The sequence below is a fragment of the Argentina silus genome, assembly GCF_951799395.1.
Source record: "Argentina silus genome assembly, chromosome: X".
NCBI lineage: Eukaryota > Metazoa > Chordata > Actinopteri > Argentiniformes > Argentinidae > Argentina > Argentina silus.
Window position 1 is genome coordinate 30,453,598 of NC_139653.1, and position 25,246 is coordinate 30,478,843.

Consider the following 25,246-nt stretch of genomic DNA (forward strand, 5'->3'; position numbering starts at 1 on the left):
ACATGTTTACTGTACACTTGTTAGTTTGTATACTAGCCAGCAGTACCTAGTAAGCATCAGGTTTGTGTTACGCGAGATATCATTAGCTTGGTGATGATAAAATGTTAGCACACCATTGTCAATGACATTGGTTAGCTACTTTTGTTGTAGCTAACTGTACTTATGTGGATCCACCGCCAATATGGTCCTTATATTGGGACATACGCCATGGCATGAGGAAAACATATAGTTGCCAACAGTCACTGTGATTTAATCTAAATTAGTAGGCTAACTAATGCTATAACCTGAGAGGGGACTTAAGCTCCAACCTCGAGCAGCAGCTAGCTAACCATCCTAGTGGCATTTGTTGTCATAGAAATGTCATAATCAGCTTTCATTATATTTGTTCCATGTATTAAGCATGTGTTAGCATAGATACAGTTGTGGTCAGAAGTTTACATCCAAAGTTTACATACACTTGTAAAGAACAGCAGATTTTGTCACATTTTCAGAAGATCCATAAGAAATTCATAAAAGAACCAAACTTCATGAATGTTTTTTGTGACAAAGAAGTATGTGCTCCAATCAATCCATCACAGAAAAATAAGAGTTGTAGAAATTATTGGAAACTCAAGACTGTCATGACATACATGATCTTTACAAGTGTATGTAAACTTCTGACCACAACTGTATGTACTTGACATGGGAAGGCGAAATTGCGAAAGATGGACTTTAATGAAAACCGCTGCACATTCAAAGTTCTCTCGTTTTAAAGTTGTATTTTAGTTGTTGTTGTGATGCAAAACATTTGCTATAATTGCTAATTATAATTTGCCCCACTTTCACACAAGCTGTTTTATTAAAAATCTGATCTTGAAAACAGATCTTTCTGAAAATTGGCCGATATTTAGTCTGTCACCACTCAAGTCGACTTGCTATATCGCTTTGAGAAATATTAAATATTCAGTAAAAGCAGAGAAATGATGATAGGAAAAACACCTTTTTCAATACAAAGTCCAAGCAACTCATAGATTTGAGACATGCAGCCATTAGCTTTAGCCTTTAGCTTGCAACAAAAAAGATTTTCACTAAGAAGATTGCAAGCACACACTTACAGTATTCAGAGAGGGGCAGATGAAAAGGCACCCTCAATTGTGGAGGGTTTCTGAATGAAAAACTTTGGTTGGTCGGATTGTTTCTGTTAGGTGGGATGTTTCTGTTTCTGCAATAGTTGATAAAAATATTTTCTTCATAAAAAATTATATTAACATTAATATTAATAACTAGCATGAAAATGTTATAATTTAATACAAAATAAATTAATAATTATTATGCAAAATACAGTATTAACAATGAAAAAAACAGCAAGTCAAGAGAAAGAAACATATTGTGTTATTTTTCAAAAATAAAGCATGGTCTTTAGTAAAACAAGAACAAGTTTTAATAAACATAGATAACTTTTATAAAAAGAGGGCATTTCTGAGAGAAATTGTACTTTTTAATTGTAGTTTTAATTGCAAAATGTTATATTTTCTTTAAAAATATAATAAAACAAGATTATTTGAATAGGAATATAGCTTTTTCTTTAAAAAAGAAAAAAGAGAGAGCATTTAAAAAAACATCCTCTCTTGTTAAAAACAAGTGAACAAATGTTAATGAAATATAGCATGTCACTTAAAGTCTTCGCCCCTCTGGGCCACCATAAATGTATGCTATGATCGTTCAGCCCTTGCTGGAGCTTACACCTCAGAGAATAAGTCATTGGAAAACCTTTTGGGACTGTTTTGCTTTCAAAAAAGTGATTCCTGTTCTGTTATTTTACTCAATTTAGCCGTTTTGTATTGCACATGGCATTGATGTATATACTGTGATCCTGAAGTTGAATGGGAAGAAGTGAAAAAACTGAGACTGGCAGAGGAAAATGTGTGTTGTGCCAAATACTGTATATCATTGTAGAATCTCTCATGAAACATCAGTATTACATGCTTAAGCTGTCTGCCTTCCTGTCTGTCTGTCTGTCTGCCTGCCTGCCTGGCAGCCTGGCAGCCTGCCTACCTGAATTGTTTTATGACTGCTCTCAATCCATCATCATAGTGTGAATGTGTGCCAGACAATTTGAAATGATCATGAATGTTTCATACTGTACTTTGATATATGTAGTACAAATTTTAGTTATAAGATACATCTTGATCATGAAAAGCAATCAATGTTCAAAGATGTATATTAACAGTAACTTAATCTGTGCCTCTTATTTTGCAGACTGTGCCAAAGCGGTTCCGGGGAGGCCTGTATCGTATGCGGCAGTGTTGAGAATGAAACCGGACAGCTCTTCTTCACTGCTCAGTTCACGGATCAGATCTCGACATGACTACAGTAGTGAACTGGTGACTCCTGACTGGCTGTCTTCCTCCAGCCACCACCTGTCATCCCTAAGTCTGCTCAGCTCTCAGGAGGAGTACAGGAGTGAAAGTAAGAATCAGTCCTGCACTGGGGCACAGTAGGGAGTCATCTCTGCTCGGCTTTCAGTCTGCTGGCTTCCTGCTTGGTTAGAATTGGTCCGAAAATGAATCTCACCTATCCATCATCACTCTCTATAGTATGTAGGGACCCAGGCTGTGCCCTTTGTGGAACTGAAGAGGGATAGTGGCAACATCCAGTACTCCCTTGGCTCACTGTAGGAACATAGATATGATGGATGCATTTGTCAAAAAGGATTAATTTCTACAAACCCAGTAGGTACATTTGTCACAGTTGTAACAAACAAATCCTTTCTGCATTGGTCAGTTCCTGGCTAGATGTATCAATGACCCAAGACAGGACACTGGCATGTTAAGGAAATGGAGTTTGTCTCTGTTAACCTAATTTCTGCGAATACAACCCCTCTGTTGCGATTACGGATGAACAATTACACCTTTGATATTACATACACATCTTTTTTTACAACTCTGAAGTACAATTTTACATTAGTTTTGTTAATCTCACCATTAAAAACATGATCGTAATAGTCAGCAGAAAGAGCTGAAGCCAGCAAGAACAGGCAGTAACAAAACAGGAAGTAACAAAAACCGGAAAGCGCTTTCTTGCACGTTTTCAAGTTAAAAGTGTCCTTTCTCTTTGCATTTACATTTACATGAACATTTATGGCATTTAGCAGACGCCTTTATCCAAAGCGACTTACAACACATACATTTGTTTAAGTTAGTGAATCATCTATCCAACAGTCATCATCATCAAGAGGTCTTTTGGAGGGACCGTTAAGATGTAGCCTGAAGAGATGGGTCTTCAATCTACGGCACGGAAGATTGGTAGTGACTCGGCAGTCATGACAGCAGTGGGAAGCTCGTTCCATCTGGCAGGGGTTTGGGGACTGACCATTGCTTGCAAGTAGGGAGGGCTGTTCCCTTTGCCGCCCGGTAGGCGAGCACCAGGGTCTTGAGTCTGATGCGAGCTGCTACCGGGAGCCAGTGAAGGGTGCGGAAGTGGGGAGTGACATGGGAGAATTTGGGGAGATTGAACATGAGCCAGGCGGCAGCATTCTGGATGAGCTGCAGAGGCCTGATGGTGGAGCAGCACATCGAAGCAGGGACACGTGTTGGCACCTGTGAGTCAGAAGGGGGGAAAGAGAGAACGAGTTGAGTGTCATCTGCATAGCTGTGGTAGGAGAAACCATGTGAGGAAATTACCGAGCCCAGAGATTTGGTATAGAGGGAGAACAGTAAGGGCCCTAGGATAGAGCCCTGGGGGACCCCAGTGGTGAGGGCTCATGGAGAGGGTCCCCCACAGCAATCCTCTCTGCATCACCTGGTAAGAGCGATCGGCCAGGTAGGATGCAAACCAAGAGAGTGCAGAGCCAGAGATACCCAATTCTGAGGGAAGGATCGGGTGGTTTACTGTGTAAATGCAGTGGACAGGTCCAGAAGAATGAGAGCAGAGGAAGCTCAAGCAGAGTGGAGGGCCTCTGTGACAGCAAGGAGAGCAGTCTCAGTTGAGTGCCCAGCCTTAAAGCCAGATTGGTGAAAGGAACCACGTAATTAGTTTGGGATGGAACTTTCACTATACTGTAGGTCTAATGCATGTGTGCTGTGTCACCACAGCAGGCCAAGTCAGCATTGGCAACTGCCAGTCTTGTCTTGTAGGTTATAGGCCATGGCACAAACTTATTATGATAAAATATAACTGAATTTTCTATAGGGTGAAATGTACTGTAAGACATTTGGGAGCCACTTTGCAATACGCAAGTGGGTGACTTATTGAGGTGTGCATTACAGAGGAGTTAGAAGGTTCATGTAGGCCTACAGTTCTTGTAGGCCGAAATAAGTTACATTTTTAATTTAAGTTTTTCCTCAATTTGATATTACATTTGTATAAATGTATCAAATATAAATACAATTATATTAGCATGAAATAAGTTTTCGAGGATCAAATGCGTTTTTTTCTGCCAGGGTTGAGCTTCATGCGGTTCGTGTCCATGATACCTGAGCAGAGACCACTTCATGAACTCATTAGCAGACAGGTGCATCTTATTGTTTATTTTGGACCTTCCTATTTAAGTTGTGTGTATTCTGTAGCCTAGTGTCGGAGCTTGACACTTGTCAGAGGTTTAGTTCTCTAGTGGTCCTCCAAAGTCTCGTCTTATAGATTCTATAGTGTCCTAGTTTCTTAGGTTGAGACCTAGTCTTTATTTTGTATTTTTCTAAAGTTCATTCCTGCCTACCCTGTGAATTATTTAAGTAAAGTGGCCTTTGCCATTCAACTGCATTTCCATGTCTGGTCTCCTCTCTGCTCCTGGGACCTATATCACATAACCTCACTGCAAGCTCCGACCGCAACATCGACCCAGCAGAGATCCGAAACATTGTTTCTCATCAGGCAGGACTACTGGGGCAACAACAGGAACAGCTCACCCAAATGGCAGAATCACTCCAGGCACTTAACCACTCCATCCAGCAACTCCACATCCCCAATCCTGGAGCGGCCGCTGCCCAAGCCTCAGCACCCAGTGGGTCAATCATCGGTGGAGACCCCCCAGTGAAGCAGTCCCGTGAATCCAGAATCCCAGCTCTCGAACTGTATGAGAGCCAACCGGGAAGGTTCAAGGGCCCAGTGATCCCTGGTATTCGAGCTGCAGCCCTCCTCGTTCCACACCGACCAGGCCAAGGTCACCTACATCATCTCCCTGCTCTCATGGAAAGCCTTGGCATGGGCAACAGCAGTGTGGGAACAACAGTCACCATCCGGCAGCTTCCTCTCTGCTTCCACTGCGCTGCGGCGTGTCTTCAGTCGTCATGTCGGCGGACGAGAGGCGGCGAGTTGACTCTTTAGCCTGTGCTATGGGCTCAGGTCAGTGGCTGACATCAGCATTGAGTTCCGGCAGAGACTGGTTGGAATCTGGAGGCATTGATCACTGCTTTTCACCATGGATTGTCCACCACTATTAAGGACGAGCTAACTGTTCGGGATCTGGGGACCTTGAATTGCTAATTACGTTGGCTATCAGGATTGATATTCGAGGAACTCAAGGGCTGCTTGCTAAGATGGTTTACTCATGGCCCAAGACGACCAAGATGTTTACTTGCCAAAACTGAGTTTCTAATTGATCCCATTAGATGTGTCACTGCATTAGAAAAATAGTTGTATATAGGTATGGGATTATGAATCTTTGAAATAAAAGTACACTATTTTGTATACTGAAGTACACATTTATGGACATGACATTCATGTATACTTTTTGAAAGAATATTAAAATACTAATTCAATTACATGACAATAAAGTTAAGTAAGTAGTATTAAATTCTAGTATAGTTTTTGTCAGTATACTAAAATACAGGTTAAATTCCATTAAAGTATACTTTTTGTAAGTATAATTGTAACAAAGTCCGTTTGTAGTAGTCCGCAGTATTTCAGTGAGGGATTTGGTCCCGTTTATTCGTGCAAACATTCACTCTCTTAAAGTGGTCTCAAAAGTTCCGCGACTTTCCAGTCGTCGTATCTCGGGCAACCGCTCTCGTTCCCAGTCCACCTCGCCTACTGAAATGGCAGAAGCACACACATCTTAAACATTCGCCGACGAGACTTCATTTGCAGCAGGTGTGCAACAAAGTCTCGCCGACACAACCCCGGCCACGGTCCTGTAGCTCCCTCTACAGGCCGAACGCTGCATGTCCCCCCACAATAATAAAGTATAATTTAAAGTACATTAAATTCTAGTATTCTAGTTTGTGAGCATACTAAAGCACAAATTTAAGGACATGAAATTAAAGTATACTTTGAGTAAGTACACAAAAGTACAAAGTCAGTAAAACATTAGGTTTTTTTTAAGTATAGAAAGAAATTATAGATTTTAAGCATATTAATTACTCCTTTAATCTATTTTTAATACACTTAAGTATACTTTTTTTCTGCTTGGGTGGTTTCTGCTCATTTCACAGTCACCAATGACCTTCTTTTAGCAGCTGACACAATTGATCATAGTGTCTTAATTGACCGTCTTAGAAATTGTGTAGGAATTACACACACTGTCCTAAATTTTTTACCTCAAATAAAGTTTACATTGTGCCTCAGGGTTTCATTTTAGGCCACATTTTGTTCTCACTATATATGCTCCCACTCTGTCATATTATTTGTAAACATAATATTTTATTTTCATTGCTATCCTGATGACACCCAACTCTATTTAGCTATAAAATCCAGTGATTCAAACAGCTATAACATTTTAAAAGATTGTCTTACAGACATTAAATGTTGGATGTCTAAAAATGTTTTCCAACCAAGCAAAAACAAATCAAAGATAAGTCTTATTTGGCCGTCCTGATCTGATTCTTAGTAATCTTGGTGGTCTGACTACTAATGTCAACAGTTGCTAGAACCTGTTGGTAGTTTTTGACTCTGATCTAAATTTGGATGAATAGATCAAAAGGGTTGTTCAGTCATGCTTTTATCAGTTAAAAATTAAGTAATTTCTTTCCTTTGCTGACCTGGAGGAAGTCATCCGTGCCTTTATTTCTTCTCTACTAAATTATGATCACATCACACCCATTTTAGCCTCTTTACACTGGCTTCCAGTAGATTTTAGAATTGATTTTAAAATTATATTGATTACTTATAAAGCAAGACATGGTTTAGCCCCAGTATACATTGCAGACCTTTTAAGACCATATGAACAGAAGGGCAGCCTTCGATCTTAAGGCAGACTATTGACTGTTCCAAAGTTTAGACCGACAACTAAAGGTGACCAGGCTTTTGCCATTAGGGCCTCTAGACATTGGACTGGTCTGCCTGAAGACTTAAAGCTGGCAAACTCTCTTAAAAACGCTTTACACTTACATTTAATTATTGTTAATTTATTTAGATGTTTAAGTATTATTGTGTAATGTTGTTTATTGCTATTATTTTATTAGTCTGTTTTAATTCATTATATATATATTATATATATTTTAATGACTTGTCTAATTCTCCACAATATTTATTATTTGAATGTTGCTTTCTTTCTGTTTGGACTTTTTCTCATCCTGATGCATTTCTATGAAGTCTTCTCTTGTTTAGTAGCACTTTGTAATCTTGTTTAGAAAAGTGCTATACATAATATTATTATTATTATTATTATTATTATTATTATTATTATTATTATCAGTACTAGTAGTAGTAGTAGTAGTTGTATAAAGCCCAATACCGATGCAAAAGCAGAGCAAGAGTACTAATACTGTTACAAAGTTCTCTCATGAAGTAATGCACATAATGTATTCAATCATATTCTGTAAATTGACGGAAAAAGAGAACTCACACCCGCGTTCATTGGCTGGAAGGCTTTCCATCTTTATGACATCATCACCTTCAGTGACACATGAATCTGTCTGACTGACGTGCAAAGAAATGGCTTGCCTGTGTCAGTGACATCTGTATTGTCAGCTCCAAAGGATCATTCCATGCCAATGATGTGCAGTGCACAAAAAAGACAGATGACAAAAGTATTTCACCTTTTTAGTTGAGGTGTATAGTATTTGAAGCACCTTGATGTGGCAAAAATGTACTGTTCTACTATTGCCAGTGAAATCTGTCTCAGCAATGTTTCATCTCAAACTCACTTGTCAATGTGATGTAATAGCCTCGTGCTGGCTTAAGGGGAGGGGGAGATGCTGATGTTGTGCTTACCATGAGGTTGACGGATGGCAATGGTGCTTTCAGCTGACTGATTAAGTACACATTATCAAACTACAAACTCATATGATTCTTGCCAGAACCACATGACTGATGTTGCAATCTGTTACTGGCACAAAACAGAATTGTGTAGAGTCAGTTCCAGTCACAACAGTTCCAGTCACAATTTCCACAACTTTTTTACATGCATCTTCTCATTTTTTATTCACAACAAGGCACACACTACAGTGTGTACAGCAGCATGGCATTTGTGAATGTTAACACCAGATACAATAATGTGGCTTGTTTGGTGATATGGATTCAAAATACATGTAATCTCTTCTCTTAATGTCTCATTAACTATCACACAATTAGGCATTTGAGTGAGTATTTGATGAAGTTGTGTCAAGTTTACACATTACAGAAAATGGACTATATGAGTTTATTTTGATGCCTTGAAGTCAAAGGGCTCACCAGCATTTTTAATCTTTAGTTAGACGGTATTTATCCTCCCCAGTGATTTTATTTTGCTTTTTTTCATGTGAGTGCTCTGAGTGGGGACAGAGTTATTCATGGGTTGTTGGCTTCCTACTCTTCATCTCCATGTCCTTAAGCAAAAAGCTCCTGACTGGAACTTAGAGGACGTCTACTTTCAGTAACCCCACTTGATGCTATAAATTACTGGCAAGTAAACTAGGTGGGGAGCACTCTACTTTCCCACTAATGCCTAGACAAGGCCTGCAGTGTTGTCATGCCTGTCCAACAGGAGTGAACAGCACAGTGGATTAGTTTACTAATTTCTTTGTCATTATGTCCTTGCCACTGATACTCTATTTGATACAGCAGACTGATGACTTGGGATGCATGCAGGAAATAAGTTGACTGTCACTAACTGACGCAGTCACTCGTTGACTGAGGTCAATGTTTTGATTTTAAATTTTGCATGGTTAATTGAACACTGAATGCCTCAAGCAATGTTTTTCTCTGTAGCTTGTTATTGGTACTTGTATCAGCTTAGACTAGGAAGCATTTGTGGTTGTATGCTGTCAATAATTTGTAGGTAATTTCAAATGTTTTTGAGAGCAATGGACTCGTTGTCGTTACAGTAGCATTGTCACAATTACCTGATATATGCCTGAATATAGAGTTCAGAATTACATTCTCTTTCATTTCACTTTCAAGCTATAGATGTTATAGCACAAGTCGGTTACCCTTGAAGGTGAAACCAACTCTTAAAGGGGTAAGATTCTGTCCCGTTGCAAAAAAATTGATTCAGTTGAGACAGCCAGCTTAGGCAGCCTTCCTTTTAAGTATAGGTGAAAACCAAACAAAAGTGACGCAAATGATATATGTCGATGCTGTTCTGTATAAACAGGTACATTCAGACAAATTCTGAAAGATTCACTCAGCTAATATGACATTTCAGCCTATGACTTTGAGTACATAAGAATAAAATCTGTAACACTTTACTCAGTCGATGTCCCAGTGTCCCATGAGATCCCAGTGTCCCAGTGTCCCATGAGATCCCAGTGTCCCAGTGTCCCATGAGATCCCAGTGTCCCAGTGTCCCAGTGTCCCATGAGATCCCAGTGTCCCAGTGTCCCAGTGTCCCATGAGATCCCAGTGTCCCAGTGTCCCATGAGATCCCAGTGTCCCAGTGTCCCGTGAGATCCCAGTGGTTTCTTTATTTGTGTGGAATCACTGAGTTTAAACCTTCAGTAAATACATTACTTGTAAGTAACTGAGGACTACATGAAAGTGTGAATTATTCACAGAGGAGGGAATGAGATTGTAGCTGGAACCGTCTGAGAGATGGCAACAAACTATTGAGCATATGTGTGCGTGGGAGTGTTTTGCAGAACAGTGCTCTTTCTCTGAGTGTACAAGTTTGCAGTGAGGCAGAGTACGAGTTATGCAGTAAAGCTATACTTGGTTTAGCATGGATTATTAGATAGTTACAACACTGTTAATTGATAAATTGGTAATCTTCAGTTCAGCAATTAGCATTGTGTATTAAGCAGATTACTTTTCTTTTTTGTGCTGTAATTGCAAAGGAAAAACATAAAAGTCAACAATTCACATATTGTATTCTTCCATTAAATTAATGCTTATTCCTCTCCTACTGTACTTACGGTGCCCTACGTATGAATTGGACAGTGACAAATTTTTTCTCCTTTTGGCTCCAAAAATGTGGATTTGAAATCAAACAATTACTATGAGATTAAAGTAGAGATTCTCAGATTCTCCTTAATTTGATAGTATTTGTGTACATGTCGGTTCCAATTTAGAAATGAGGACCAAAGAGGTGTCAAGGAAACCATTATTAGCCTGAAATATCCTAATAACATAGCCAAAACGTTTGGAACATCATTAAAAAGAAAATATCGCAAAAAATCAGCAATCGCAAACGAGCTAGCAGGCCAAGGAAGACAGTGGATGACCAAAGAATGCTCACTCCAAAACAACTATCCCACAGATTAGGGATTAAGAGCACTCTGCAGGAGGCAAATGTGAATGTGTCAGACAACCATCCACAGAATATGTCACCAGCTGAACTACAGAGGCTTCACTGCAAGGTGCAAACCACTGGTTATCCTCAAAAAGGATGGTCAGGTTACAGTTTGATGTTTACAGTTTTGATTGTTGCGCTATATGCAGAACACACATCTGCCTTGTGCGCTGGGTTTTGGATATCATAGCCTCGGTAGGCTAATTAGGTTGGTCTAGCTTGTGTAAACGTTTTTCAGACCAAAGATGTTTTAGCGAAATTACTCTGATCACTCGTATTTTGGGAAACCCATAGCAAAACTTTCCGGAACACTTGAAAAATAAATGATGGGAGTGATCCATCTTGTCATCTCTCGTTTCATCTTTGGTTGGGTGTGGAAAAACATGACAGCATGCACAAACAAAACCACCGTAGGATTACTTTAAACTTTTGGAAAGTCAATTATTTTGATCATTGGAGAGCTCATCCGTGATGGGAGGCATTGTAGATTGTAATCACTATAAGCTAATTGTTCCCTGTTATGCCCCCAAGTAAGATCTAGGGGATGAGGGGAGTAACAATAAGGTGGACCGGGGACAAAGAAGCTGAGGCAGACGGGAGAATATAAATAAACCAATAATTTATTGATAATTCAAAATAATAGCAAAGTTCAGAGAACTTGCAAATGCAAACTGAAAACTACTTTCTCAAAAAGGGGAGAAAACGAGGACTGATTTAACAAAAGATAGCAATTATAGCAAAATATGGTTAACACCGTAATTAAACACACTCTCAAAGAGAGTCTGTAGATCTTCTGTAGATCTATCTTCATTGTGCCATCAAGCCACACCTGTGTCTATCAGCCATTGATTGACAAGATTATTAGATTAGATAGAAGTCGATGTCCGCACATAAAAACGTCTCTCAGTTCTAAACCTGGTTATGAATCTGACAATAGCCTATCATTTTCTAAGGTGTGCATGTCATTATAAATATTGAATGTTCTAGTTGGAGTGAATACTGAGCACGTTCTCTGGGTGGACAGACCAAAACAGTGACAAGGAAGTACAAATTTCGTCGGTGGATGAGTGACACAAGCTACTACTATTGAAATGCATCCGGGGATTTCAGACTTGTTCATTTTTTTATACAGTCATTGTACGTCACACGCTTTATCTCCAACGCCATTTGGACAAAGTTTTTTTTTTTTATAAATGTTTTTATTGTAGACAGTTCACATTACAACGTAGTAGCAACTGAGACAGTGTACAAAATAGAAATAAAAAAAGAAAGACAGTGCTATAGCCAATACATTTTAGTTTTTCTTTTAGGTAGATAGAAGGTTGGATGGTGTTCCTTTGTTTTCCAATAGAAAGAGTGTGTCAGCAAAGTACATTACATCAGCCTCTGCCAACAGGTAAAAGTTAAATGGAAATTCCTGAGTACACAGCACTTAACATCTACATTCAGCATACTATATTTTCTTTTATAGTAACCCCCTCCCCCCTCCCACCACCCCATGTAGGTCAAGGTCACAATAAAAATAAAAACGTAAATAATAAGTAAAAAGGAAATAGGAAGAAAAATAATAACAATAACAGAAGATTAAAAGAGTAAAGAATTTAAAAAAAAGAAGTAAATAAATAATAATAAGACAGTAAAAAGTGGGGGAAAAAGGGTTAAGGGGAAGAAACAGTGAGAATCTCTCTCTTTGCTGTGTTCCGTCAGGGGAGCACCCAAATCATCAGGAATGAGGTTGAGGTCGTTGATAAACACTAATAGGGGATTCCAGGTATTGTGGAAGGCCTTCAAAGATCCTCTCCGTGAGAATCTTAACTTCTCTAATTGTATGCATTGTAAGATTTCCTGTATCCACCTATCGTGTGTTGGGGGGGAGACATGCTTCCATTTAAGGAGAATAGAACGTCTGGCCAGCAAAGTGGTGAAGGCAATGACACGCTGTACAGTAGTGGGCATATATTGAGAAGGGGGGAGTTCAAACAAGGCAGTTAGAGGGTTAGGGTCTGTAGTTGTATTGTACGCCTGTCCAATGGTCTTAAAAACACTGGACCAAAAGTCAGTCAGTCTAGGGCATGACCACAACATATGTACATGGTCAGCTGGGGATTGCTTACATCTATTAGAGGCATCACTTCTATCTGGGAATATTTTTTGCCAGTTTAGCATTGGTAAAGTGAGCTCTGTGAAGCACCTTGCATTGCAGTAGGCCATGCCTAGCACATATGGATGACGAGTGTACCAGATTGAGAATGTCGCTCCACTGGCTGTCAATCTGTCAGTGATGTCAATACCCAAGTCACGCTTCCATGATTCCTTTAGAGGTACAGTGCGGGCTGGATTCAGTGAGTCAATTTCATAGTAGATAGTGGATATCAGACGTTTTTGGTCATGACTGAGAGTAAGAAACCGGTCCAATATCGATACAGGGGGGCGATTGGGGAAATGGGGGACCTGCTTTTGGACGAAGTGTCTTATTTGGAAAAATCGGAAGAGATGATTGTTAGACAAGTTAAATTTAACTGACAGGGAGGCAAAGGAGGAGAAGACCCGATCCTTATATAACTCTTTAAGTGTCACAAGACCATTGTTTGACCACCTGCGGAAGGCGGGGTCAGAGCAGGATGGGGAGAAAAGGTGGTTGTTCAAAATCGGCGAAAGAATAGAGGCTCTGTAAAGACCATGTTGTTTCCTGAATTGGAGCCAGATCTTAATTGTGCTAGATACAACTGGGTTGCTTGATAATTTATGGACCGCCATCGGGAGCTGAGAGCAAACTAGTGTAAAGAGGAAGACGAGGACGACACCTCGGTATAAAGCCAAGGTGGGCAGGGGCCGGAGAGTTTGCAGTTGGCCCAATAGAGGAGTTTATTAATGTTGCAGGCCCAAAAGTAGTGACAAAGATTCGGAAGAGCTAGTCCTCCGTTGGACTGAGAGTCAACCAATTGATATGGGTGGGTTTGTTATTCCAGATAAATGCACTCAGCTGCTGATCGAGACTAGTGAAAAAAGATTTATTAATGCAGATGGGGATGTGTTGGAAAAGGTATAAGAATTTTGGAAGAATTACCATTTTTATAAGATTAACACGGCCAGCAAGGGACAGGGGGAGGGAGGCCCATCTAGATATATCCGATTTACATTTGTCCAGAAGTGGCTGAACATTTTTGATGAACAGCTCTTTAAAGGAGCTTGTGATAAACACCCCTAAGTATCTGAACCCCCCCAAGGCTCTCCCACCGGGGAATGCAGATTGGGGCAGTGACTTTGCCTGTTGGTTTACGAAAAATATTTCGCTCTTTTGGAGATTTAGTTTGTAGCCTGAAATGCGACCTAACTGGTCTAATATTGACAACATTGGGGGAAGAGAGGATGTGGGATTGGAAACAAAGAGGAGAAGGTCATCAGCATAGAGGGAACGTTTATGGACCAGACCGTGGCGAGTGATGCCTTCAAACCCATCGTGACCTCTGAGCCAGATGGCAAGAGGCTCGATAGCTAAGTTGAACAAGAGTGGGGAAATCGGGCAACCTTGGCGTGTTCCATGTTGGAGAGGGAAAGGGGGTGATCAGACGCCATTGGTATGTACGGATGCAGAGGGGCAGGCAAATAAAAGCTTAATCCAGGAGATAAATTGGGAGTCAAAGCCAAATTTTTCTAAGATAAAAAACAGGTAGCCCCACTCCACCCTATCGAAAGCTTTATCCGCGTCAAGTGCTAACACGATTTCAGGAGAGTTAGAGGAGGGAGAATGAATAACATTAAGTAACCTCCTAGTGTTAAAAAAAGAGTGTCTTCCTAACATAAAGCCTGACTGGTCCAGCGGAATTATGGCTGGTAGCACACGTTGGAGGCGGAGGGCCAGGACTTTGGCAAGTAATTTAGAGTCAACATTCAAAAGCGAGATGGGCCTATAGCTACCGCAAGAGGTATTCTGAAATTCCTTATCCTTCTTCAGAAGCAAAGAGATGGAGGCCATAGACAAAGTTGCTGGTAATTGTCCTTCCTGTAGTGAGTCATTGTACATTCTAACTAGAATTGGGACTAACAGTGTAGAATACGCCTTGTAGAATTCGACTGTGAAGCCATCAGGACCAGGGGACTTCCCGTTTTGCATAGATTTGATCGCATCGTGCATCTCTAAGGTGGAAATGGGGCCACCCAGTTCCCTAGCGGTGGTTACGTTGATCTTAGGGTAGGTCAATGAGTTAAGAGGATTGGGGGTCATTGCGAACACCGAAGGGCATTCAGAAGTGTAGAGTTTGGTGTAGAATTCCAAGAAGGACTTAATTTCAGCCGGATCAGAGATAAGATCGCCCGAGGGCAACTTGATTTTCTGGCGGTGTGTGCCTGTTGCGCTAGGAGCCTCCCAGCTTTGTCTCCTTGTTCAAAAAAGCGTTGCCTGGATTGCATCAGTTGTCTCTCTACTATGTGCGTCAACAGAAGGTCATGTTCCGAGTGCAATAGAAGCCGTTTTTTATAAAGTATGGGGGAGGGAACAGAAGAGTACGCTCCATCAAGTATGAGAAGCCCGTCTGAGATTTCTGCTAGCCTGGCCCTCTCAGCCCTTCTCACATGTGAGATATAGGAAATTACCTGCCCCCAGATCGTGGCCTTAAGAGCCTCCCACAAGATGCCACTGCCCACGTCAGAAGTATCATTAAGTTCAATATAGAGACGAATCTGTGCCTCCACAAAGTCTTTAAATTCACCATCTGACAGCAAGTGCGAGCTAAATTTCCACAAAGGAGGAGGGGAGATAGCAAGAGGAAACTGAATGTCAACTGATGTAGGAGCATGATCCGAGGTGGCTATAGGATGGTATTCGCATGCATTAACCAGATGCAACTAATTATTATCGAGCAGAAAGAAGTCAATTCGTGAAAATGTTTGGTGCCTGTGCGAAAAGAAGGAGAAAGCTTTACTTTGAGGGTTTCTAAATCTCCATGGGTCAGAGAATCCCAACTGGGATGCATAATTCAACACAACCCCGGTAGATTTGGACAGGGTGGCTTGGGTAGGGGATGATCTGTCAAGGCTCACATCCTGAACTAAATTAAAATCTCCACCTGTAATTATGCGATGATTGTCAGCGTTTGGGATTTTAGCGAAGAGGTTTATGAAAAATTGGTCATCGTCCCAATTGGGGGCATAAATGGAAACAAGAATTACTGGCGTGTTTTGTAACATGCCCGAAACCACCACATAGTGGCCGTTAACATGTAGTATTGAATTTGTCTGTTTGAACCTGACGTTTTTATGAATGATAATTGCAGCCCCTCTTGCTTTATGAGAGAATTTAGAGTGGAATAGATGACTCATCCACGGCCTCTTAATTCGAAGGGTGTCAGAAGTCTGGAGGTGAGTTTCCTGAAGGAATACAATGTCCCCCTTAAGATGTTGCAGCCGTGTCAGGACCTTACCAACCTTAGTAGCTTTGTTCATTCCCTTAGTATTCCAGGAGATTAGACGTACACTTCTACCTGTCGTCATCATAGGCGTAGCCATCTAGGAATCCACAAGTTAGTGAGTCGACCTGAAAAGGCGCATTGTGTTACGGGGGGGGGGGGAGAGAGGTTGAGGGAAATTTGTAATTAATTAGGTACTGTATTATTGTGTAATTGCAAGTTGACCTTGTCAAATGCATACTGTAGCAATTTCAGTATCATAAAATAAAGTACAACCCCAGGTAATTGCTTTTGCAATCAAAGAGTCAGTCATGTATGTTGTCTTTAAAATCAACCCTCTTCTTTGTAGGAAGATTTACTTACTTCCCTATTCTCAGACTCCCATGCTGTAGTAAACTGTAGCTGAGGAGAAATATACAAAATCAGTCGTGCTGAAAAGAACTGGACACATGATGATGTAGGCCTGCACAAAGGATTTGTTATCCATGCTGAGGAATCCATAAATAATACACTCATAGTTTAGATATCCTGCATTTGGAGATTCTGCAGACAAAGGCCAGTAGAGCCAGCAATATACCAGTTATAGCAACAGCCTCACTGTCTCTCTCTCTCTCCCTCTCTCTCTCTCTCTCTCTCTCTTCAGTCTCCCTTCTGTCAAGTTCCGTCTCAAGCTGGCCATTTGTCATTTTCTTTCATCAGCAATCACAATATAGATTATAGAGACTGCATAAGTATGGTAGTTACTGTAGATATTTATGCCTGTGCCTCTAGAGTGAATAGATTAAATATACAGCATGGCACATTTATATCATTGTAACTATGAGAGTAAGTAAAGAGGGCTTTGCAAATGGATATTAATTTCATGATTCATATTGAGTCTGGAGAGAAATGGTTGTTACCGTATGCTGCCTTTAGGCTGCGATTGTTAAAGGAAGGCAGAATTTAAAATCCAGATGACCTGTAGAGTCAATGAGATAGAGGATGTTCACCATTCACTATGTGAATATGAGCCCATTGCTCATTGAACCATATCCACCTCTGGTAATTGAATGTTACTACAATGCAGAAACTCCCTCTAAAATCGTCCTTGTGTTATGTCTTTAGAGAGTGAAGAGTTTGGACCAGTATTCATTCAGGAGCCCGATGATGCAATTTTTGCATTGGACTCTGATGAGAAGAAAGTGATGATAAACTGCAAGGCTCGGGGCAATCCAGCGCCCATATACAGGTATTGTACTTTATGTCTCTATTTGTATCTATTGTTAGATTTTGTGTGCAAAGACACATATAACTGTGTCCCCTGATCTCATTCTGTTTGCAGTTGGTTCATCAACAGAACAGAAGTGGACGTGGAGGCAGATTTCCGTTACAGCTTGATTGATGGCAACTTGATTATAACCAATGCAAGTGAGATCACTGATTTCGGAAGATACCAGTGCAAAGCAGAGAACAGCTTTGGAACCATCCTGAGCAGGGATGCCCTCCTCCGGTTTGCCTGTGAGTATCTCTGTAATCTTTCCATTTTCTTGTTCTCAATGTCCTACATATTCCAATGGGAATCTAGGTCCATTAATAGCATGACACATTGGCATGCAACCCCTTAAGACAGTTGCAGAATAGTTACAAAAATGAGAAAAATCAGTGCCTCTGGCATGATACAAACAAGTGTTTAGTCGTTGGTATGAATCTCTTAAGATGTACAGTATATGATTAGCTTCAAGTTCTTCGCTTGTTTGACTTAAAATAGAGCTGTTTGGTTCCAAGGGTAAATAAACACCACCTAAACCACGTTCTGCCGCTGCATTTGGCTCCACTGGCTGCATCCACTCCAGAATAGTCCTATTAGGTGGGGAAGTGCCTTTATCTCTTGGTCTCACTGGTGAATGAAAGTAAAAAGCACATTTCTTCCACTAGTAATCCCCTCATTTAGCTCCACAACATCATCACAAGCCAAGGAAGCATACAGGGAGAGGCCAGGGGCACTATGCTTTGTGGAAAACACATTGTTAGTTTTGCTAACAGTTTCCCCAGGGGCAATGACCATAATAGCCTTATTGGCATGCCTACAGGGACCTTTTGCTTCACCATTCTAGTCAGTGGACTTTACTAGAAAATACAAGTGAAAGTATGGGTCATGTCATGTTTCTTTTAAGGGGACTGATGTCAACAGTTAATGTATAGGTGAAAGTGATACATTAAAGGAAAATATTACTCATTACTAAGTCTTACTGTATGTAGAGATGAGAGATGTTTGGTATGTCACTGTCCACCTGTACTGAGCTCATGAAAGTGTTCCATGGAATGTTTTTTACCATCTTCCTGAGACAGTGAATTCTTTGAAAATGTCCTCTTGATGTCTGGACACCCAGATTTGCCTAAAGCTGTTTTCTTTATCTTCTCTTTGTGATTTTTGGTTAGAAAAGAATCCATCCATTTTATAATGATTTTATAATCAACTCCATAATGTTATGCAGTAAAACTACATTACAATTATTACAGACAATTATTTTAAGCTGAATATTTCATTTGATGAGCTATTCCCAAGTCATATTTATTAGTGACTGTTAGTGTTTTGTTTCTTGCCTTTGTCTCCTAAACATGGCAAGCTGCAAAAGCCCTGTCAGTGAAATAAAGAAAAGTGCCCTGCAGCATACATTTGGATGCAGAGCCTTCCCTCTTGCTCTCTCTCTGCATAACGAATAGCCACCATTTATCACTCTGCTTGAAACTCAAGGTTTTTTTCATGTTGGCATGGCACAGTTATATGTTGAATCTTAACCACCCACAGTGAAAGTTTAGATTTACTGTGATAGATCTGGTACAGAATAAATCAAGATAAAAAAAAAGTAAGGCTATGTTCTTTCATCTTTTTATAAGATTAGAATGAATCATGCATTTACACATGTGCCATGAAGTATATAGCATATAGTGTGTATTTACTGTACTTAGGACAAAATATCTGATTATAAAATGTATTGTTGCGGTTAGATGGTTTTTGAAACATGTGTGCATCCCTAGGTTAGTAGGTATTTGGAGGATGTTTCTTATGATTTAATAAATGTCTGTCTGTTATGTGTCCTTTATAAAGCTGGCATGTTGAGTTTTTTATTGCTTCAGTACTTATCTTCTTTCCTCTTGTAAGTAACTTACAGCATACTGCTCTCTCTCTACTGTAGTCCTTTACTCCCTATCCAGTGTACAGTAACTATAGCTTTTTCAAAGCACTTCCAGGGAACCAGTGGAGGGGGTCTTAACCCTCCTGAGGGCAGCCAAGGGTTTCAATATTCTACTCACTGGCCTATTACTGTGCCTCCAAACCTGTCCCAGTTGGACCTTTTTTCTCTCTTTGTTTGTAAATTCTGAGTTGCTGAACACTTGGGCTATTTTTCAGCCTAGACTTTGAAGCCAGCAAGCAGAGGGGTTGCCTCTGATCTCCCTCCCCAGTTAGATCCTCTCCTCTCTTTGCAGACGTGAGGGTGGATTAGACTCAGGTATTGAGCCACTGTGAGCACAGCAATAGTAGTGAGTAAGGACCTGACAAATTCTTGACCGCCTGACCTGTCACATTATCAATTCATAGTTTATCCTCAAGGTGGCACAGCATGTGCCTCCAAACTCCAGACAGTGAACAACAGATTTTCACACTTTTTATCTTAGATTTGCTTATATAATTGGAATTCTCCTATGAACATTGGTAACAGAGAAGTTGGTTTGCATTCTGGTTGAAGTATTGTGAATATGAGGGGTCTGCAACTTGTGTATCATCTCATCGTTTGAGAGGGCGCTACAGTATGTCATCCTGCTGGGGCTATTGAGAAAAAACAAGTCAAGAATTCCTCAGGTCTCTAGTAAAAAGTTGTTTAATCCATTTTAAATTGAGTCTATAACACAACAACATGTGGACAACAAAAAGTGAAGGGGCCTGAATACTTTCTGAAGGCACTGTATATGGCACATAATGGTGCTTGTGTCAGCTAATTAATAGCAAATTAATATGCAATTATCAAGTAAGAACAGTTTTACCCCGTACCAGCTTAATACCGGGGTGTAAATGAAAGGGTTATGTAGTATGTTTAGGACCCTCATTCTTGCATTGAAAGTTGCTCAGCTTTGACTAGTGACCAAATAAGTGTCTTATCAACAACATATTGAGGTCAGAAATACTGCGCAAATTGTTTTGCTATGATACCCTATCTTCATGTAAAGTTGGGTGTAGTCTTTATAAGCCACTGAATCTTTGATCGATTTACAAATGAAGTATGGCACTTATTTGAAAAAAGAAAACACAGCTGACAGAAAAATGACTGCATGGTACATTTTGAGATGACGGCTTTGAACCTTGAACCTTCATTAATGTGTCTGAAATTGAGAAGAAATGCAGGTTTCAAAAGTTGCTGTGAGGCATAATTACCAAATAGTTCCAGTGTGACGGTAAACACTCCCCCAGAGTGATGACGCACAAACCTTCTGTCATTTGATTCTCACTGTGTGACAATGCATCTACTACAGGCTGGTGTTAGCTTGAAAGGCGCTATACAACAGCTCTGAGACAAAGGTATAAACGTGGATCTTTGAGCTGTTATACTTTGTGTATTATGTTATTGACAGAATTGTGTTAGTCCCTTAATTTGTTCATATTATACAAGCTTGAAAACACAGAACTTGTCCATACTGTAGACTACTCAACCCCAAATATGAATCACACAGCTTTAACTAATGTAGAATTTTCTCTTGAATTATGTTCTTCCATTATTATAGTTCTTATTTCACATGTGACACTGACCATAGTGAATGCTGTTAACAACATTTAGAGGGAATGAAGCCTCAAAGTATTTTTTCAAGCATAGATACAATTGACCTTTAGAGAGGGGCGGGGTAATACACAATACTCTCTTGGTACATTAACTCATCGGCTGCTTCCAAGACTTTCACAATCAAGTCAAACAGGATTAATCGATGATTTTGTTCATGATTTCCTTCCTTTTGTTAAATAAAAGTGTTCAATTATTTTGGTTTTTGGTTTCAAAAGTTTGACTTTGTTTGACCTACTGTATGAAAAACTGTAATACTATACTATAAAGAGTATATTATTTCAAGTACAAGCCATCTTCTTAAACTAATAACACACAAAACTATCCCCCTTATGCCTCCATAATACAGTCGGACAGAGGACAGAGGCCTTGGGCAAGATTAACAGCTTTAATTACTAGGACATTACATGTTGAAATTGGTAATAAACATTCAGTGAAGCAGAGAACAACTGAAAACGCCTGTAGCATAGCTCAATATCAGTCAAACCCCAAAAGCATCTCAAATTGATCTCTGACATTCAGAGACTTGTATATCACCCATCCATGTAACTTTGAGTGCAGGTTGTGTACATGTTTTTTTCTGTCTTGTTGCAGATCTGGGTGCCTTCAGTGGGAAGACAAGAGGAGGTGTGTCAGTACGTGAAGGGCAGGGTGTGGTGCTCATGTGTACTCCTCCCCCTCATTCACCAGGTAAGTTTTGCCACCCTCTCCATCCCCAGTCTGTCTCTCAGCCATGACGTCAAAATAGTGGAACTGCCATTCAGATCTCAATAAACACCCATGTTATCGTTAAACCTATTTTATTGACATATCGATGTAAGGAAATATCAGGACCAAAATGTCAAATAAATGGAAAATAAAGGACCTTAGAGTTTCAAATATAGCACATCACATTGTATGTCATCTGATGATGATCATCACTTAGTTCATTGCAATGCACTCACTGGTTAAGCACAGTATATGATTGATTCCTCCCTTTTTTACAGGAACTAATTTAGGCACTCAGTTAAAGGATATAGTTTAGACGCAAACCAAAAGTAGTGGGGAATGGTGTGTTTGTTTCTTTATTGTTATCCTATCACTCTCCAACTGGTTGATGATAACATTCCAGCAGATGTTCAGTCTCTGAATTCAAATTTACCGGATCATAAGAAATCAAAATAAATCCTACATAGGCAATTATTTCACGTAGGCAGAGCAGTATGTCTTATAGCATATCTCAAACTGCAGTTGTAAGCTCGTGTGAGCCAATCTCATATTGCATGTCATGGAAGCAGGTAGAAATCAGTGACTATACAGCTGGTCGAGAGAAAATATGGAATCATATTGACAATAAACTATTTCCTGATTAATAACTCAAAGTCCAGGACAAATGTCTTGAAAGGTATATGAGGTTATCCATGTGCTCTTTGTACAGGTGTTTTCATTTTTGTCATTGTTCAGAGAAATTTCTTGGAACACAGCGGGATTTTTTCAGCCCTGGCAATGTTCCGTTTGAATGCCTGCCAGTTTGACTGACGTGAAATTAACATCATACATTGGTCGCACGGTTGTGAAATGAGATCAGCAAAATGCCAATACTGATTTTCTATCATGCCAAGTGTGTTAAGACCTTTCCCCCACAGAACAGTTGTATAAGAATGGAGCAAGATTATACAAAGGGCAAAATGGCATGAGTGCCTCATGTTAGGCAGGCGGAATTGGTTTGATTGAGTGGATCAATACAGTATACATTGCATAAATGAATATTTAGTCTTTCATGTGAAGGTCAATAAAGAACAATGAGATTTAATGTCAAATTACCACAATCACAATGCTTGTTTGAACGCAGCTTTTTGAAGGTTGCGCTACAGTGATTTAGTTCTGAATTGCACTAATTAAAATATTTGCAAAGTAGTTTAATGAGTATGTAGAGGTATAATTAAAGTGAATTGAAAATAAAGTTTTATGAAGGGACAAAAAACAGAGTTTAATTTATATGATATTATATGATGATTTGTTTGATTGTGTTGTAGGAGGATTCAAACACATTAATATGGAGAGACAATGGTAAAATATGAATGCCAATGTAATAGAAAATAATTTGGAATCACTGAGATGTGAACAGGTTATTATATTAAATATTTTTGGCTTTGGCATAAGAGGGTTTTTTGGCTTTGATAAACATGATACTTCTCTCTGAAGTTACAGTGACCTCTGAGCACAGTTAGTAGCAGTTTGCTTCAGGAGTGTTAATCAGTCAATCAGGCTAACTTTCTGTAGTAAAACCTCTCTGTGCTCTCCTGAACCATACAGTCTTGTGATTAGTGACTTTGTGAGCATCCATTTATCGAAACTACAGTATAGAGAAGAAACAAGAATTACATTACATAAGCAGTCAAGCATTTTATGAGGTATAGAAAACCTTTTCATAGATGGATTTTTTATATATTTTTTTATTTTATTTTCATCACCAAATATATATATTTTTATAATGTTCATACTTTTCAAGTGTCCCAAAGTGTGGCTGTGTCTTTGTTCCATAGAACTATCTCACACATGTAACATTCTAGATTCCAAAAGAAATAGGAAAAGAACTAGCTCTGCAATATCCCAGCTCAATTTACCTAAAATTCACCTAAAACTCAGGTAAAAAACATCTAGTTGTGGAAAAGCTGATCAATAAGTAAGCTCCACATTCCTGGTTCTCTTTCAGTCTCACGATGGGATATGCACCCCCTCTTTCAGTCTCACGATGGGATATGCACCCCCTCTTTCAGTCTCACGATGGGATATGCACCCCTGCATACTGTAAACTTGCTGAAACCCTATTCAATCACACCTGGAACAGGCCGGGAGTGCCCATTTCATTATTTTCACTCTTCACTTCTTTAGCCCTTCTGCAGTGTTCCAATAGCTCTGATAGCTACCTATCTTAACTATTGGACTGGAAAATCTAAAGCTTTCCCTCATACTTCCTCACATGAATCCTGCTGATTCAGGCTTCCCTCTTACCATGCAACCTTCTCTCTAGTTTGGTTCTCTAGAACCAAAGTGTAAGAGATTGAATTAAAAGTAGCCTAGAATAGCCTAGCTACTTTTGTTGCTAGCTGGTGGGTGAGCTTTCATTGTGTATACCACCATCAAAGTGCTCCTCTCTTTTACTACACTAAGTGAAAGAGAGTATTGTTAGCTCCCTCGTGTTAACACTTGGTTGCAGCATTGCCTGGCTAGCTAGCCTACGGTACACAACCATTAGCCTGCTCCCCCCACTCCACTGTTATTAGCCTGGCTCATTAGCATTCACCACACTATGTGAGGCTATGCTAGCTGGCTAACAACAGGGAGGTTGTCTAGTTATAAACTCACTCTAGGTGATACTATAAACCACAGCCTCTCTAGTAGTTCCTTTCAAATTCAACTTGAGTTTCTGTGTCAGACACATAACAAGTGTTGCTACTGGCTCATTTACGTGCATTCGGAGCTAGCTAGCATACACGAGTTACACTGTTGACACAGCCATTTAGGGGATTTCCACTCACCTGGTAATAAGGATCAGTCTTCACTCCTACCGTATGCGTGGTCCCATTCGGCTACTACGGTGAAGTGGGTGGTTGTCGGCAGGGCTATCTCCATACCAGTTTATCTCCATGCGTCCTCTGGGTCGATATGAATTGCCACCCGGTAATCCGATCAGTGGCAGGGAAACTTAAAGTGATGAAGGCATATTGCTCTAGTAATTGCGGAGGCTCCGTGGGATTTTGATCTTAAGTGTGGAAGCCCCTCCATACCACTCAACCTGTGCTTAAAGAGCACAGATGAGTGAGGATTATGAGGAGTCCATTGTTTTCTTGAAAAGCGATCAGACAGGCCGCAGTGAAACTCACAGTGAAAAGAAACAGGCCTCTGCAGGCATGCCCCCATCCACACTTATGCATATGCCTGGCTTCCCAGATTGCCTATCATTGGTTCAGTCTACGTGGAGTACATAAAGCCCCTCTCCCCCACCATTGTCATGTACATGAGTGATGCAGAGTCAGTGGGCTGGAACTCCCTCCCTCCATGGTGACCTCCTCGGCTGAGTACCTCGACCCCAAGGCAACGGGTTCCTCCTTCTCCACCATGGCCACCCTGAAACCTGAGCACTGCAATGCTGCCACCTATGACAGGATTTACAGAGCTGCTGCCCAGGCAACACGCTCCATCAGAGCCAAAGCCCTCCTCTCTGTCTAATTGTCAGTGCAGGCTAAGGAGCTGTGTGACTCCCTGATCCTAAGGGCTACAGTCGAGCACGAGAAGTAGATGGAGCTCTGCCTCCTTGCTGACCACCCGGCCAGCGCTGAGGCTACTGGGCAAGTGGTGGAGGTTGCGTGGTCGGTAGAGAGCTCTCTGGCTTAACAAAACTAAACCATCAGAGTGGGAGATGAAAC

At 40.3% G+C, this 25,246-nt stretch overlaps 1 protein-coding gene across 1 annotated transcript in view; it reads left to right on the top strand.

Moving 5' to 3' along the window:
- The window catches only part of cntn5 (contactin 5), a gene marked incomplete at its 3' end in the record, with an annotated part of 142,834 nt that overhangs the window by 39,934 nt on the left and 77,654 nt on the right, over nucleotides 1–25,246 (top strand). Inside the window, exons 2-5 of the mRNA XM_083695117.1 lie at nucleotides 2,239–2,448; nucleotides 17,131–17,254; nucleotides 17,348–17,523; nucleotides 21,432–21,527. Of these exons, the coding sequence (XP_083551243.1) occupies nucleotides 2,239–2,448; nucleotides 17,131–17,254; nucleotides 17,348–17,523; nucleotides 21,432–21,527 (606 nt within the window). The remainder of the gene's footprint in view (nucleotides 1–2,238; nucleotides 2,449–17,130; nucleotides 17,255–17,347; nucleotides 17,524–21,431; nucleotides 21,528–25,246) is intronic.